The sequence below is a fragment of the Globicephala melas genome, chromosome 10 (genome assembly GCF_963455315.2).
Source record: "Globicephala melas chromosome 10, mGloMel1.2, whole genome shotgun sequence".
Classification (NCBI taxonomy): Eukaryota; Metazoa; Chordata; class Mammalia; order Artiodactyla; family Delphinidae; genus Globicephala; species Globicephala melas.
Genome location: NC_083323.1, coordinates 96,565,361 through 96,580,141, shown reverse-complemented (window position 1 = coordinate 96,580,141; position 14,781 = coordinate 96,565,361). Strand labels below are relative to the sequence as shown.

Sequence of the window (14,781 nt, the reverse complement as noted above, 5' to 3'; positions counted from 1 at the left end):
TCCAGCTGGCTCTGCATCTAGCCCCTTGCTTAATGCATCAGGGAACTGAGGCCCCAGAAACAAAGTGACTTGCCCACATCACCCTGGGAGTTGGGGGTGGGGCCAGATTGAGAGCTGAGCTTCCCCTTTCCAAGCTCAGTGATGCTCCCTGACTTCCAGAGAAGTGGATGCCTGTTCTGCGGGGCATCAGGGCCTTGTAGGTCTTGTCTTGAAGCTCCCCCAGCCTCTCCCAGAGCCTCAGCCCTTCCTTCCCCCTCCCAGGACTGGCTATCCTCTGACCCTGTGGTTTGGCCATAAACTGTGCAAAGGCTACAGGGAGAGAGGGGAGACTAGAAGGTCTGCAGTGGAATGAGGGTTGTGAGTTCGGAGGGTCTTCCTGCCTCTTGCTCCCCAGGGACAGGAGATGGTGGAAGTGATCGCTTTCTCCCCCATGCTCCAACATGCACTGCTGTACACTCTTATCTCAGTGTGTGCATGTGTGCATGCGTGTATGTGTGTGTTTCCATATGCACGGATCATATTATGAGTTCTCTGAAGACAGGCACTAGGTTTATTACCAGTGGCCCCAGGGTCTAGTGGCCACTCTTTGTTGACTACCCCATTCTGCAGAAGACAGCAGAATTAGCATCTTGGGTAAGACTCAAGGTATATCTTTGACAGAGAGTGTTGTGCTATGAGAAAGTATCCTCAAATCTAAAATTTGACACAAACGAACTTATCTACAAAACAAATTCACAGACATAGAGAACAGACTTGTGGTTGCCAAAGGGTGGTGGTGGGGGAGGGATGGATTGAAGTTTGGGATTAGCAGATGCAAACTAGTATACATAGGATGAATAAACAACGGAGTCCTACTAGAGAGCACAGGGAACTAACTATATTCAATATCCTGTGATAAACCATAATGGAAAAGAATGTGTATATGTGTAAAACTGAATCACTTTGCTGTACAGCAGAAACTAACACAACATTGTAAATCAACTAGACTACATTTTTTTTTCCGTTAACAATTTTAATCAGTTTATTGTCTGAAGCACTATACTAGGTATAACATAGATACAAATTAAATTCTAAAGATTGCTCTTACCCCTTTTGAAGTTTACCTTCAAATGCAAAGGATAAAGCTATTAAGCTACTAAAAAAGGAGTAAATTTGGAGTCACTTGGGCAGGACAAAAAGATTTGTTTCATTATCTAGAAATAGTCGTAAGTCACCATTATAAGTAGAGAAATACAGAACTGATTTTTGGCTGCATTGGATCTTCGTTGCTGCACGCGGGCTTTCTCTAGATGTGGCGAGCGGGAGCTACTCTTCCTTGCGGAGTGCGGACTTCTCATTGCGGTGGCTTCTCCTGCCGTGGAGCACGGGCTCTAGGCCCGTGGGCTTCAGTAGTTGTGGCTCGCGAACTCCAGAGTGCAGGCTCAGTAGTTGCGGCGCACGGCCTTAGTTGCTCCGCGGTGTGGGGGATCTTCCCAGACTAGGGATCGAATCCATGTCCCCTGCAATGGCAGCCGGATTCTGAACCACTGCGCCACCAGGGAAGTCCCATGAATTTTTTAAAAATTAAAAAAATAAATGAAGATATCCTCAAAACATCCAACATCCTAATTTCCTCTGAGTACCCATTAATTTGTGTTTTGTTAATTTATCTAAATTTCCTTCCCCTTTTCATTTCAGTCTCTATCCTTTCTAGGGTGAAAAGGAGTCACTCAAGTAATTGTAAATTTTTATTCTTACTGCTTAGAGCTAATTAGCCTCTCCACACTGAGCTGCCCACTGTGGAAAACAGTGTCCTTTTACCTGCGCTTATGTAGTATGAATTTCTCTTTCATCGAAAATGATGTTCCAGAAAATCGCTCCCTGCCACTCTTGGTCCAATCCCCTGGCACGATGCCTAGAAGTTCACCATTTGAGGTTTATTCCTTTGGATTAAGGCTGAATTTCTCAACCTTGGCACTACTGACACTTGGATAATTCTTCGTTGTGGCCGTGTCCTGTGCGCTGTACGATGTTTAACAGCATCCCTGGCCTCTACCGACTAGATGCCAATAGTACCCCCTGAATTGTGACAATCAAAAACTCCTCCAAATATTGCCAAATGTCTTCTAGGGGGCAAAATCACCCCAGTTGAGAACGACTGGGCTGAGGGATTGTCCCCAGTGAAAATATTCTGGAGAAGGACGACCCTCATCGATTACACATTTCTCAGTGTTTACCAGACCCTATTCAAGGACAGCAGCTGGCTGAGAGCAGTATGGGGAGGAGGGGAGAAAGAAGAGTATTTAGAAGAATCCACAGGGGGAAAGGAGGGGGAGAGATAAATTGGGAGACTGGGACTGACATACACACACTACTCTATACAAAATAGCTAACTAATAAGGATCTACTGGCTAGCACAGGGAACTCTACTCAATACTCTGTAATGACCTATATGCGAAAGAAGTCTAAAAAAGAGTGGATCTATGTATATGTACAACTGATTCACTTTGCTATACAGCAGAAACTAACACAACGTTGTATATCAACTATACTCTAATAAAAACCAAAAAAAAAAAAAAAAAAGAATCCATTCCCATAAACCCTCCTTTTGGATTCCCGTGGGCCTCTGGGAAGAAGGATCTCCCAGCAACCCCCTCTGGAGAGGGCCTGGAGAAGAGCCTCACTCCCACACACTCTGGGGGTCTATGGGGCACTCAGTCGGGGTCTGGTGTTGCCCCACGGAAATCAGCAAAACCTCAAGGAAGCCGATGAAGAACACGAAAGGGAAGAAGCAGAGACGATGTCTGCCCGTGAAGAGTTCATGGACGCCTCACCTTGTGAGGCTCCCCTCACCCTCCCGGAGAAGGCAGGGCAGGCATAATCACCATTCATGGGTGAGATTTGTCCATCCGTGTCCAGAAAGAGGAAGCACTCTATGTCTTTCAAATGGAAGAAACTTAACACAGAGAATTGGTACATGGTTGATGGAAATGCTGAGAAGCCAGTGGGGGACAGCAAGGCAACCCAGAAAATAGCAAAGCAGGAAGCAGCTACCTCTCTAGGGCTGGAAAGACAAACTTACACAGAAGCCTTACAGACCCAGAAGCCTCCAGAGCTATTTGGCAGGAACTAAATAGTGGGGGCTGCCTGGCAGGGGATGGGATAGTGGAAGGATGGAAGGAAGCAACACAACCAGCTGCGCGCCGTGTCAGAAAGCAGAGAAGCAGAGGAATCGCCTGGCTTCTTCCCTCTTCCCACCAAATTGTCCTCCACCCACCTGTCTTCCCACTGGCTGAGCCTACAGGGAAGCCAGAGGGAAAAGCACTCTGGGAAATGTAGTTCCCAATAGGGAACAGAACAGAGCAGGGGAAGGGTGGAGAACAGATCAGAGCCGCAAGCAAAGCAGCAGTTGATTTGGCACAAAAAAAGAGACCCAGAGAGGTGAAGTGACGGGGCCAAGATTAAAGTCCAGATCTTAGGGCTCTTTCCATAGGACGCAGAGAGTCCTTGAAAGCTGAAGTGACAGCTCATGCTAGCAGCAGAAAGAATATAGTTCAGACTGCTGGAGCTAAAAGGATCTGAGATGGGGCTTACCTGTGATGCAGGGAGCTTTGCCTGGAAAGGGCGTGCAGGAACATTTTGGGGTGCTGGATGTATTCTGGGAGATACACAGGAATACACAAAAGTGAAAATTCATTGATCTGTACACATAAGATTAGTTTACTTTATGCATTTCATTGTTTATAGGTTATTCTTCAATTAAAGGAAAAAGAGTCCCTGTCTTTGAGTAAAATCTTAAAATATTTTCAAGTGAAATAATATATGTCTGGGATTTGCTTCAAAATAATTAAGAGAAGATTAGAAGAGTAGGAGAGGGTTCTATGGGAGAGATAAGACCCACCTGAGTTGAGGCTGGGAGTTCACAGTACTATTGTCTCCTCTTTTCCATATGTATAAATTATGCGTGATTTCCATGATAATAATAAAAAAAGAGACCTAAATAGACTTTTTTCCAAAGAAGACACACAGTTGGCCAACAGGCCCATGAAAAGATGCTCAACATCGTTAATTATTAGAGAAAGGCAAATCAAAACCACTATAAGGTATCACCTCACACCAGTCAGAATGTCCATCATCAAAAAGTCTACAAATAATGGGACTTCCCTGGTGGCGCAGTGGTTAAGAATCCGCCTGCCAATGCAGGAGACACGGGCTCGAGCCCTGGTTTGGGAAGATCCCACATGCCACGGAGCAGCTAAGCCCATGAGCCACAACTACTGAGCCCGCGTGCAACAACTACTGAGGCCCGAGTGCCTAGAGCCCATGCTCCGCAACAAAGAGAAGCCACTGCAATGAGAAGCCCGCGTACTGCAACGAAGAGCAGCCCCCGCTCGCCACAACTAGAGAAAGCCCGCGCGCAGCAACAAAGACCCAACACAGCCAAAAAATTAATTAATTAATTTTTTAAAAGTCTACAAATAATAAATGCTGGAGAGGATGTGGCGAAAAGGGAACCCTCTTACACTGTTGGTGGGAATGTAAATTGGTGCAGCCACTATGGAAAACAGCGTGGAGTTTCCTTAAAAAAACTAAGCCTAGAGCTACCATATGATCTGGCAATCTCTCTCCTGGGTATAGATCCAGAAAAGACGAAAACTCTAATTCGAAAAAATACGTGCGACTCTAATGCTCATAGCAGCACTATTTACAGCAGCCAAGACATAGAAACAACCCAACCGTCAGCAACAGACAATTGGTTTAAGAAGAATGTGCTATATATATATATATATAATGGAATATTACTCATAAAAAAGAATGAAATATTGCCATTTGCAGCAACATGGATGGACCAAGAGATTGTCATACTAAGTGAAGTAAGTCAGACAGAGGAAGACAAATATTATATGATATCACTTGTATGTGGAATCTAAAATATAATACAGATGAATCTATATACGAAACAGAAACAGACTCACAGACATAGAAAACAAACTATGGTCACCGAAGGGGAAAGAGATGGGGAAAGGATAAATCAGGAGTATGAGATTAACAGATACACACTACTATATATGAAATAGATAGGCAACAAGGATTTACTGTCTAACACAGGGAATTGTATACAATATCTTATAATAAACTAGAATGGAATAAAATCTGAAAATATGTATGCTTCAAATTTCATATAACTGAATATATGTTCAGTTATATATATAACTGAATAACCTTGCTGTACACCTGAAACCTATATAACATTGTAAATCAACTAAATTTCAATTTTAAAAATTTTGTTAATGAATAGAAAAAGGGATCTAAGGTGCGCACACAGACCTTTCTGCATTTAAGAGCTCAGTGGTGTGTCCAGTCCCAGACCCCATTTTCTTGACCTGAGCAGCGCGTGCCTTTCTGACACTTCCTCCCTTCCCAGGCAGCCTTGGATGTTCTCCGGCAGAGGGCGGGTCCTAGGCCTGCACCAGGAGAGGAGAGAGATGTCTATAGCTCAGGCAGGCTGATTCGCCCTTTTGTGATCCGCCCCCCACCAGGGGCACACCCCTGACCTGGACTTCCCACTCTTCCACCAGGAGCCTGTCCAGCCAGCCAGACCAACCAGGGTTAGGATGTGTGAACAGAGCCCTCCAAGGAGGGGGCAGGGATGATGCCCAGGTGACCTCTCTCCAGACAGTCCGTCATGCTTAGGGAGGCACCCCTGAGTCACGAGGAGGGAGCCTGGTTGCTGGAATGAGCTGGGACCCAGACATCCGGAGCCCCGGCCTCTAGGCTGGCTCTGCCACGGACCGGCTGTGGGACGTGGGCGAGGCATCATCGGTTTAGTCCATAAATATGTACCGGACACGCGGTGCGTGCCAGACCCTGTGTGAAGCTCCGGGAGCCCAGAGTTACAGCTCCGGGGCAGGCCGCTGCCGAGCTCAAGGCCCAGCGGCCAGCGGATGGCAAGCCACGGGTCACAGGGAGTGGTCTGCAGGGAGGCTGGGCAGCCCGGGGTGGAGGTGCTTCCCAGAGCCCAGGTGACCCTCAAGGACAGGTGGGAGTGAGCCAGGAGCACAGGAACTTGGAGACCAGACACCCTGGCATGGTTGGGTAAGGGCTGGGATGCTGTTAATGGGTTGCAGGGAGATGGTGGGAAGAAAAGGGACAAGGACCAGACCGAGTGCCCCTGGAATCCCCGTCTCCTCTACATGGCACCCTGGCCTCTGTGTCCTCATCCTTAATGTGAGGGGCCCGGTCTGGTGGGCTGTCAGCTCCCTCCAGCTCAAAGGGATTCAAAGGCTCCTGGGTGAGAGGCTGGGACTGAGGGTGGTGGCCACCCAGCCCCAGCCCAGCTGCCCTGCTCATGGGAACCTGGTCTATGCACCACTGCCTTCTCTGAGGACAGGGGAGCAGGGGCCGCTGCACGCTCTGGAGAATCTCATAGGTGACCCGTGTCCACTGAGGTGGGTGTGGGCTGGGTTGACTCAGGGAAGGGGGTGCTGGCTGGCTGTGACTCCTTTGTAGTTTATCTTCAAAAGTCACACAACAGGGTGGGAAGCCGGGAGTCCAGACAGTCTGCCAGCTAGGACTTCTGGTTCCCAGATGCTGGTCTGGCTGGCCGAGGCTCTCGGTGGGTCTCTGCACCCTCCAAGTTTGACGGTCCAGGCCCATCCACTTTTCAGATCTGGCGTCCTGCTAGCTGGACACAGCTGTATCTGGAACTCCATCTGTTCCCAGCTGGGCTTCCGGGGGCCCAGCCGAGGAGTGTGCACTGGCTCTGCTACCCCTTTCCCACTGGCTGGGCCTGGCCTGTCCCTGCATCCTCCTCTCCGGTCAGGCCTCCAAAGAAGGGCGGAGGCCCGGTTCCGGCCCCACTGCCCTCACGTGCTTTCCCCGCCACCCCCTCCCGCCCTGCGTCGGTCAGCCAAGCCTGTTCCTCTTCCCGATTGCGACAGACAGCTGCCTCGGCTCCCAGCTCTCCCTGTCCCCGCCCCGCCGGCTCCTCCACTCCCACTTCCTGAGCCCAGCGCTGGAGCCCTGGAGGCCAGGCCAGGCCCGGCCGCTCTGGCCCCCGGGGGCAAGTCGGCCGAGTCCTGTCCCAGCCTCTGGGCTCGGGAGGCTGCTGCCACCACTGCCCGGAACGTCCAGGCCTCCCACCTTCCTCCCAGGCCTCCACCCATCTGCTCGGCTGGCTGACTGGCCGCCATGCGCCTGCCGTGGGCCGCCTCCCCCTGCGTCCTGGCCTGGGGGCCGCTCATATTGGGCCTCTGGGGTCTCCTGGCAGCATCCCAGCTCCAGCTGGTGAGGGAGGGGCCCAGGCCAGCGGGTGGGGGTGGGCTCAGCCAGGGAAGAGGGGTCTGGGCCGCCCTCTCTGTAGCCCCTCTGCCCTTCCCAGCTGACTGCTGAATACTTCTCGCCTCACTCCATCTCCCCTGGAAGGTGCCCCCGTACCGCACGGAGAACCAAACCTGCCGGGACCGGGAAACGGAGTACTACGAGCCCAAGCATCACGTCTGCTGCTCCCGCTGCCCCCCAGGTGAGTGGCGGGGGCCACAGGAAGTCTGGGACAGGGAGGTGGGTTACAGGGCGCTCCAGCCCACACCGCTGCCTCAGACGGAAGGTGGACGCCATCTCCCAGGAGTACCCGCTGGCAGAAACAGAGAGTGAGAGACACCGGCCGTCCCTCCCGTGTAGGCACCGCGGCAGGCCCAGGGTCACACAGCAAGCAGCAGAGGGCGTGGAGGAACCCTAGTCCCCTGACACTCCCACTGCCCCGCTCACATCCTAGGCACACACGTCTCGGCCGAATGTGGCCCCGACCAGGACACCACTTGTGCCACGTGCCCCGAAAATTCCTACAACGAGCACTGGAACCATCTCTCCATCTGCCAGCTGTGCCGCCCCTGTGACCGGAGTGAGTGGGGTGTTCTGGCGGGGACGGGGGCTGGGATCTCCCGGAGCGCAGCCCCTCTGCTGAGCCCTCTGTCTCCCCACCAGTGCTGGGCTTCATGGAGATCACGCCTTGCACTAGCAAACACAAAACCCAGTGCCGCTGCCAGCCAGGACTCTTCTGCGTCTTTTGGGGCTCTGAGTGTGTACACTGCGAGTCACTCTCCCACTGCCCGCCTGGCACTGAAGCCGAGCTCAAAGGTCAGAGGTCACTGGGGGCAAAGGGGTGGGGGGAGGAGGCGGGTGATCTTGAAGGGGGCAGGGTGCATGGGGTTGTGTCCATGGTGAGGCCCCAGGCCTCTTCTCCCTCCCTGAGCAAGGCTCACAGAAGGGACCTGCAGAGAAATGAAACTGGGATGGTGCAGGGCTCGGGGGTCCTCCCAGCACTGGGAGGAAGCTCGTGCAATTCGGAGATCAGGAGAGATGCTGCAAACCACAGATTGCAGTGGGTGGTCAGGGAAGGGGCCATCCAGTGGGCTCCCTTTGCCCACTCACCCTGGCTGGCCATGCATTTCTCTTGCCAGATGAAGACAGGAAGGCTAACAGCAACTGTGTTCCCTGTAAGGCAGGGCACTTCCAGAACACCTCCTCCCCCAGCGCCCGCTGCCAGCCCCACACCAGGTGAGGGTGCCAGGTCCGTGTTCCTCCCGCCCTCCCAGCCCCAGCTGCTGACAGCCCCGTCCACTGCTCAGCTCCACGGACCGCCTCCCACTTACCGCCAGGAGCCCACCTGAGCTGGGCTCTTTCCTCCACAGGTGTGAGGACCAGGGCCTCGTAGAGGCAGCGCCAGGCACCTCCCGGTCTGACACCAGCTGCAGAAATCCGCCAGAGCCCTCCGAGATGCCAGGTGAGGGGCCAGGGGCAGGGGCAGGGGGCATCTGGGAAGATGCCTTAATTCTAGCCATCTAAAAGAACGGGGAAATGATGAATCCTTTCCAGTCAGAATTGAGGCAAGAAGAAAAGCTCCTCAAAGGGAAATTGGAGTATCCCTGGGCCAGGTTAATTACACACAAACATACACACACACTTTTTAAGTTACATGTCCTACACATGACTTATAAGTTATATGTAATAGTACACCCACATGGAGATGTAATTGTAACTGACATCACCGTCATCGTTTTGGACATGCCACCATCACGTAATCCATTTACTAGACTGGATGTCTCTGTAGTTATTCGAGAGAAGATTCTACACTTGATGCTTTCTTGGTCTTTTCTGTGGAGTCATTGGTTTCCTCGCCTAATAGAGGATTACAGGATGTTTCTAATGACTGTGGCTGTTATTAATCAGGGGAAAGTTTATTTCCTTAACTTTAAAAAATTACCAAGTATGTATAATCATAGCTTCCACTATTGAGAGCTAGCGCGTCAGGCACTCTGTGAACACTTGACCTTCAATAACTCATTTGACCCTCACAATGATCCTATGAAATAGTCTTATTATTATCCTCACTGACTAGATGAGGAAACCGCGTCCCAGAGAGGTTAGGTGACTTGCCCAAGATCATCCATGTGGTAACTGGTGTTACGAAGACCTATTCTAAGTCTCTCTTTCTCCAAAGCCCATGCCGTAATACTTGCAGACTGCAGAAAATTCAGATAAACAAAACTAAACCTCACCCACAGAACCATCACCTAGCATATCCACTCAACACTTTCTTTTTTTTCATTTTAATTAATTAATTTATTTATTTTTAAATTTTTGGCTGCGTTGGGTCTTCGTTGCTGTGCACAGGCTTCCTCTAGTTGCAGTGAGCGGGGACTGCTGTTCTTTGCGGTGCACGGGCTTCTCATTGCGGTGCACTGGCTTCTCTTGTTGGGGAGCACGGGCTCTAGGCGTGCAGGCTTCAGGAGTTGTGGCACGTGGGCTCAGGAGTTGTGGCTCACGGGCTCTAGAGCACAGGGTCAGTAGTTGTGGCACACAGGCTTAATTGCTCCGCGGCATGTGGGATCTTCCCGGACCAGGCCTCAAACCCATGTCCCTTGCATTGGCAGGCAGATTCTTAACCACTGCGCCACCAGGGAAGCCCCACACTCAACACTTTTGAATATGTCTTCCCATACTTTTTTCTGTGCAATAGAAAAAAATAATTATTTTCCTAAAAGTGCAGTCATTTGTAACTTAATTTTTCATTCAACTATATCGTAAATATTTTCCACATCCTCGTATTAATTTCTAACTGTGTATCAAAAACGATAGGCATTTTAGAGCTGGAATTTTAGAGAGTATGTAAGCTAATCTCATTTTTATATGAAAAATACACAACTGGGCAGGAGTCCAGGTGTCCAAGACTCTGGGTCTAGTTTTTCCCCACACCTCCCATTCTGGACTCCCTTAGGCCATGGAATTAGACGGATCACAAAGGGCAAACTCCCAGTGTGCAAATGTCCAAGTGCTCCCCATCTTCCTCAGGCACAGGTGACACAGGCGACGGGCATGGTAGACTCCATGCTGTTGACGGCAGCATGAGGCCCATAGGAAGGCAGCAGTTACCATGGCTACATGTGGGCACCTGAGAAACCCAGCCTCTGCTTCCCTCCCTCCCGGGACCTGCCCTGAGCCGCGGGTGGAGACCGGGCAGCCCTCCACTGCCAGGTAGCCACAGGCAGAGTTCAGAAGCCAGGATCCCGACTCCGTCACCCCTGTAAACACCTCCACAGCTGCAGAAGGACAACCTCAGCTCCCGCAGCTGTGGGTCTCTCTGTAAGATGGTCAAGTCCGCAGAGACATGACTTCACCCTGTGGCCTGAGTCTGCTTACAGACTCCCTACCTCCCTTATTGCTTCCCACTCCCACTTTCAGCCCTTGCAGAACAACTGCCCAAGTGCCTGTCCTCACCCGCAAGGCTGCCCCCGTGCCGGTGGCCACCCGCATCCACCCCAAACGTCTCCATCTGCAGCAGAGTTTCTGCTGGCTGTCAGGAGGTCCCCCCTCTAGTCAGGCTTAGTGCCCCTTCTCTGTAACCCAAGGGAAGTTTCTCCAACTCCTCCTTTAGGAACTGTAGTGGGACCAGAAGGGGAAAGCTGCTCTCCCTTTTCTGCCCGGGTGGCTTGAGAACTGCAGAGCTCTTCCTTAACTGCCCACCCCCCAGCCTCCTCGGGCCCTCATGCCACGTCCTGTCTGCCGTCCTGCAGGAACGATGCTGGTGCTGGCCGTCTTGCTGCCGCTGGTCTCCTTGCTGCTTCTCACCACTGTGTTCGCCTGCACCTGGAAGAGCCACCCCTCTCTCTGCAGAAAGCTGGGTAGGAAGGAGCAGGGTGCAGGCAGGGATGCAGGGCCTGGGTCTGTGCCTACCTAGCTGGGGGAGGGGGGCTGGAGGGAATATTCAGCTCGCCCAGGGATGACCCTTCTGCGCCTTCACACCCCCAAGACGCCCAGCACCTGCCCCCCACATAGACATCACCTCCATCCAGCCCCCCACTCTGAGGCTGGAGATAAGGGTAATGGTAACCTGATCCTTGTGGGGAGCCCAGGGTGAGCAGTGCCATATCATGGCTTGTGTGGAGGGGGAGAGCCTGGGGGTCTGAGGCCTGCCCTTTCATTTTCTGTTGCAGGATCCCTGCTCAAGAGGCACCCAGAGGTAATGGGGAAGGCTGAGGAGGCAGCAAGGAGGGGCAGGGGGACAGGAGAACCAGGTGGGGGGCAGGCAGGAAAAGAGTCTGCCGCTTCAACAACCATTCATTCATTCAACTAATAATTCATCAAGCACACGGTGTGCTAGGCACCGTTCAAGGCACAGTGGAAACAGCAGTGAGCAAAGCAAAGTGTCTGTCCTCCCAGAGTTACAAACCAGTGGAGCCAGAATAAAGCTAGACAGCTGTACCTCAGGGAGTGATAATTGCTAAATAAAGCATGGTAGGGGGACAGTGACAGTGGCAACAGACGAGGGTATATTATCTTAGAGGGGACAGAGAGGGCCTCTGTGATCAGCTGATATTTGAGCAGAGAGCTGAAGAACACAGGGAGCCAGCCGTCGGGATGTATCGAGGAAAGTGCTCCAGGAGCTGGGGAAACATCAGGTGCAAAGGCCCTGGGGCAGGGAGCCTGAAGAGGAGCAGAAGAGGGCACTGAGCTGCCTAAGCGTGGGGTGGGGAGGGGGGAGGAGTTAAAGAAAGACGGGGTCTGAGGCCCACGTCACTGCTTGGTTCTCGGCCTCTGTCCTGCAGGGAGAGGAATCAAATACTGCTGAAGGAAGCTGGGAGCCCCCGAGGGTCAACCCACAGTACCCTGACCTGGTAGAGCCACTTCTGCCCACCTCTGGAGACTTGACCCCAGCTTCGGCCGGGCTCCCGGCGTCCCCAGGTTTGGAGGAAGAGGCACTACAACAGCAGAGTCCTCTGAGCCAGGCCAGGGAGCTGGAGGCTGAGCTCCCAGAGCAAGGCCAGGTGGCCCACGGTGAGCCTGGGGCAGGCGCAGGGAACAGAGTGGGTGGGGAGGGAGGGTGGGCAGGGAGAGAGAGTGTGAGCCAGGCAGAAATGAGGAGACTAAACCTGGTGCAAGGGGAAGCTCCAGCAGCCAGAGCGTCCCGACTCCAGAGCAGGGAAGAGACTGAAAACCAAGAAATAGAGGAATAAACACAGAGCTCAAGAACGCTGATGGAGGGGGACAGAGCGGAAATAGCGATGGCGGACAGGGGCCCTGGGGAAGCTGGAGTCCGATGCTGGGGTCACACAGGCCTTCCCCTCAAACTTGCCCCTCACTCCTTACTCCACCTTCCTTCCCACAGGCACCAATGGCATTCACGTCACCGGCGGGTCTGTGACTGTCACCGGCAACATCTACATCTACAACGGGCCAGTACTGGGGGGAGCACGGGGCCCCGGAGACACCCCCGCTCCCCCAGAGCCTCCGTACCCCATCCCTGAAGAGGGTGCCCCTAGCCCTCCCGGGCTCTCCACACCCTACCAGGAGGATGGCAAAGCTTGGCACCTGGCTGAGACAGAGACACTGGGGTGCCACACCCCCTAACGGGGCCAAGGACCCAATTTGTCACCCACGCCTGATGTTGTCTGGAGAAGCCAGGAGAAGGGAAGCCTGAGAGCGCCTCCTCCCCGAGGCCGCCCTCCCCGCACAGGACTGACCAAGGGCCTGGGTAGGGCCCCGAGAGCTGGACCCTGAGGGGCCGGGGCTCAGACGCGTCTCTGAGAGCAGGGCCAGCACTGGCTGGGAATGGTGCCCCTGCAGGACTCTCACCACCGCCCGAGCAGGCCCGGGACTCCACTGCAGACCCCCTGCCCACTGGGGCAGCACCAGCTCGGCCTCAGGCACGGACAGCACATGTGACGCTAACTGCCGCCCGCCTGGCATCTGTACCCCAAGCATGGCACAGAAGGGAGCCAGCCACATGGTCACTCAAGGACATGGCCGGGACCTCTGGCGGATTTGTGGTGCCCGTCATCCCCAAGCTTCAGAGGCCCTTCGAGGGCCCACACTTCACATGGACTGAGGGAGACGCTACATGAAGATGGAGTGACAGGGAGGACCACCCTCCCCTTCTAGACAGGAAAGGGAATCCTTATAACCAGGGGCTTGGGTAGGGTTTTAGGTATAAGGGAGAATTTTGGAGGGGGAGGAAAACGGTGAGTGTATTTATGAATTGTAACCACATGCAAATAAAGAGGAGACTGAGACCTAGATCATTGATTTCTGTGGGATTTTTTTTTTTTTTTTTTTTTTGGCCGTGCCACACGGCATATGGGATTCTAGTTCCCTGACCAGGGATCGAACCTGCGCATTTGAAAGTGCGGAGTCTTGGGCTTCCCTGGTGGCGCAGTGGTTAAAAATCTGCCTGCCAATGCAAGGGACACGGGTTTGAGCCCTGGCCCGGGAAGATCCCACATGCCACAGAGCAACAAACCCCGTGCGCCACAACTACTGAGCCTGCGCTCTAGAGCCCATGCGCCACAACTACTGAGCCCACGTGCCACAACTACTGAAGCCCGCGCACCTACACCCCGTGCTCCGCAACAAGAGAAGCCATGACAATGAGAAGCCCGCGCACCGCAATGAAGAATAGCCCCCGCTTGACGCAACTAAAAGAAAGCCCGTGCGCAGCAACGAAGACCCAACACAGCCATAAATAAATAAATAAATAAATTTATAAAATTAAAAAAAAAAGGAAAGTGCGGAGTCTTAACCCCTGGACCGCTAGAGAAGTCCCTTGGGATTTACAGAGGAACACTATTCCACCGGGGCCGTGTCAAAGGCACAGGTCAAAGCTGTGAAATATAATCCCACAAGGTATTTGTGTAAGAGGCCGGGATATGGAGTTCAGGTGATGACAGTATTGGTCAGCAATCACTGACAGCGTGGCAGGCAGTGTTCTCAATGCTGTGCAACGTGACCTTATGCAACCTGCACAACCCCCCCAGGAGGTAGGTACCATGACTCTTCCCATTTAACAGATGAGGACACTGAGGCCCAGGAGGGTAAGTCACTTGCCCAGTTCAGCTGCACATGGCTGCCATGCGCCCTCCCCCCCACACCCCAATTAGGCTGGCTCTAGAGGCCTGTTGGGTAAAAAGAGAATTTCTCTGAACGGGTAAAATGGGCTGGTTTTCTGAAGTCATCAGACCTCCTGCATGTCCCACCAGCATCCAGTCTCAGCCAGCTCTCCAACCCTCAGGCTCAAGGCACAGTGCACAAGTATTCGGCAAAAGGTTGGATGAAGGGAAAGATACACACTTTAGACATAAATTGACATAAATTTAGAGGCCAAGTTCACATTCTGTTGGTGAAGAGATAGAGGCCGGCCTCCTTCAGCCCAGAAGGAGCACTCGTGACCTTTACTTTATTTCTTCTTGTCTTGCAGGCTTACCTCGCTGTATTGTGTGTGGGTTTTTTTGTTTGTTTGTTTGTTTACAA

General features: G+C 52.7%; 1 protein-coding gene and 1 long non-coding RNA gene across 2 annotated transcripts; one reads left to right on the top strand and one right to left on the bottom strand.

Annotated features, from left to right (window-relative positions):
- Positions 1-1,117: 1,117 nt before the first annotated feature.
- Positions 1,118-8,767, bottom strand: LOC115841055 (uncharacterized). Its single transcript, XR_004034671.3, has 4 exons — positions 8,631-8,767; positions 5,308-5,444; positions 3,574-3,637; positions 1,118-1,499 (listed from the first exon to the last, which is right to left on the bottom strand). It is a non-coding gene; the product is annotated as an uncharacterized lncRNA (long non-coding RNA).
- LTBR (lymphotoxin beta receptor) lies at positions 6,905-13,531 on the top strand. Its single transcript, XM_030834658.3, has 10 exons — positions 6,905-7,266; positions 7,405-7,501; positions 7,754-7,879; positions 7,963-8,115; positions 8,439-8,535; positions 8,670-8,761; positions 11,052-11,159; positions 11,472-11,497; positions 12,084-12,312; positions 12,644-13,531. The coding sequence occupies exons 1-10, from the start codon at positions 7,171-7,173 to the stop codon at positions 12,883-12,885; spliced, it is 1,266 nt and encodes a 421-aa protein (XP_030690518.1). The 5' UTR covers positions 6,905-7,170; the 3' UTR covers positions 12,886-13,531.
- Positions 13,532-14,781: the final 1,250 nt, after the last annotated feature.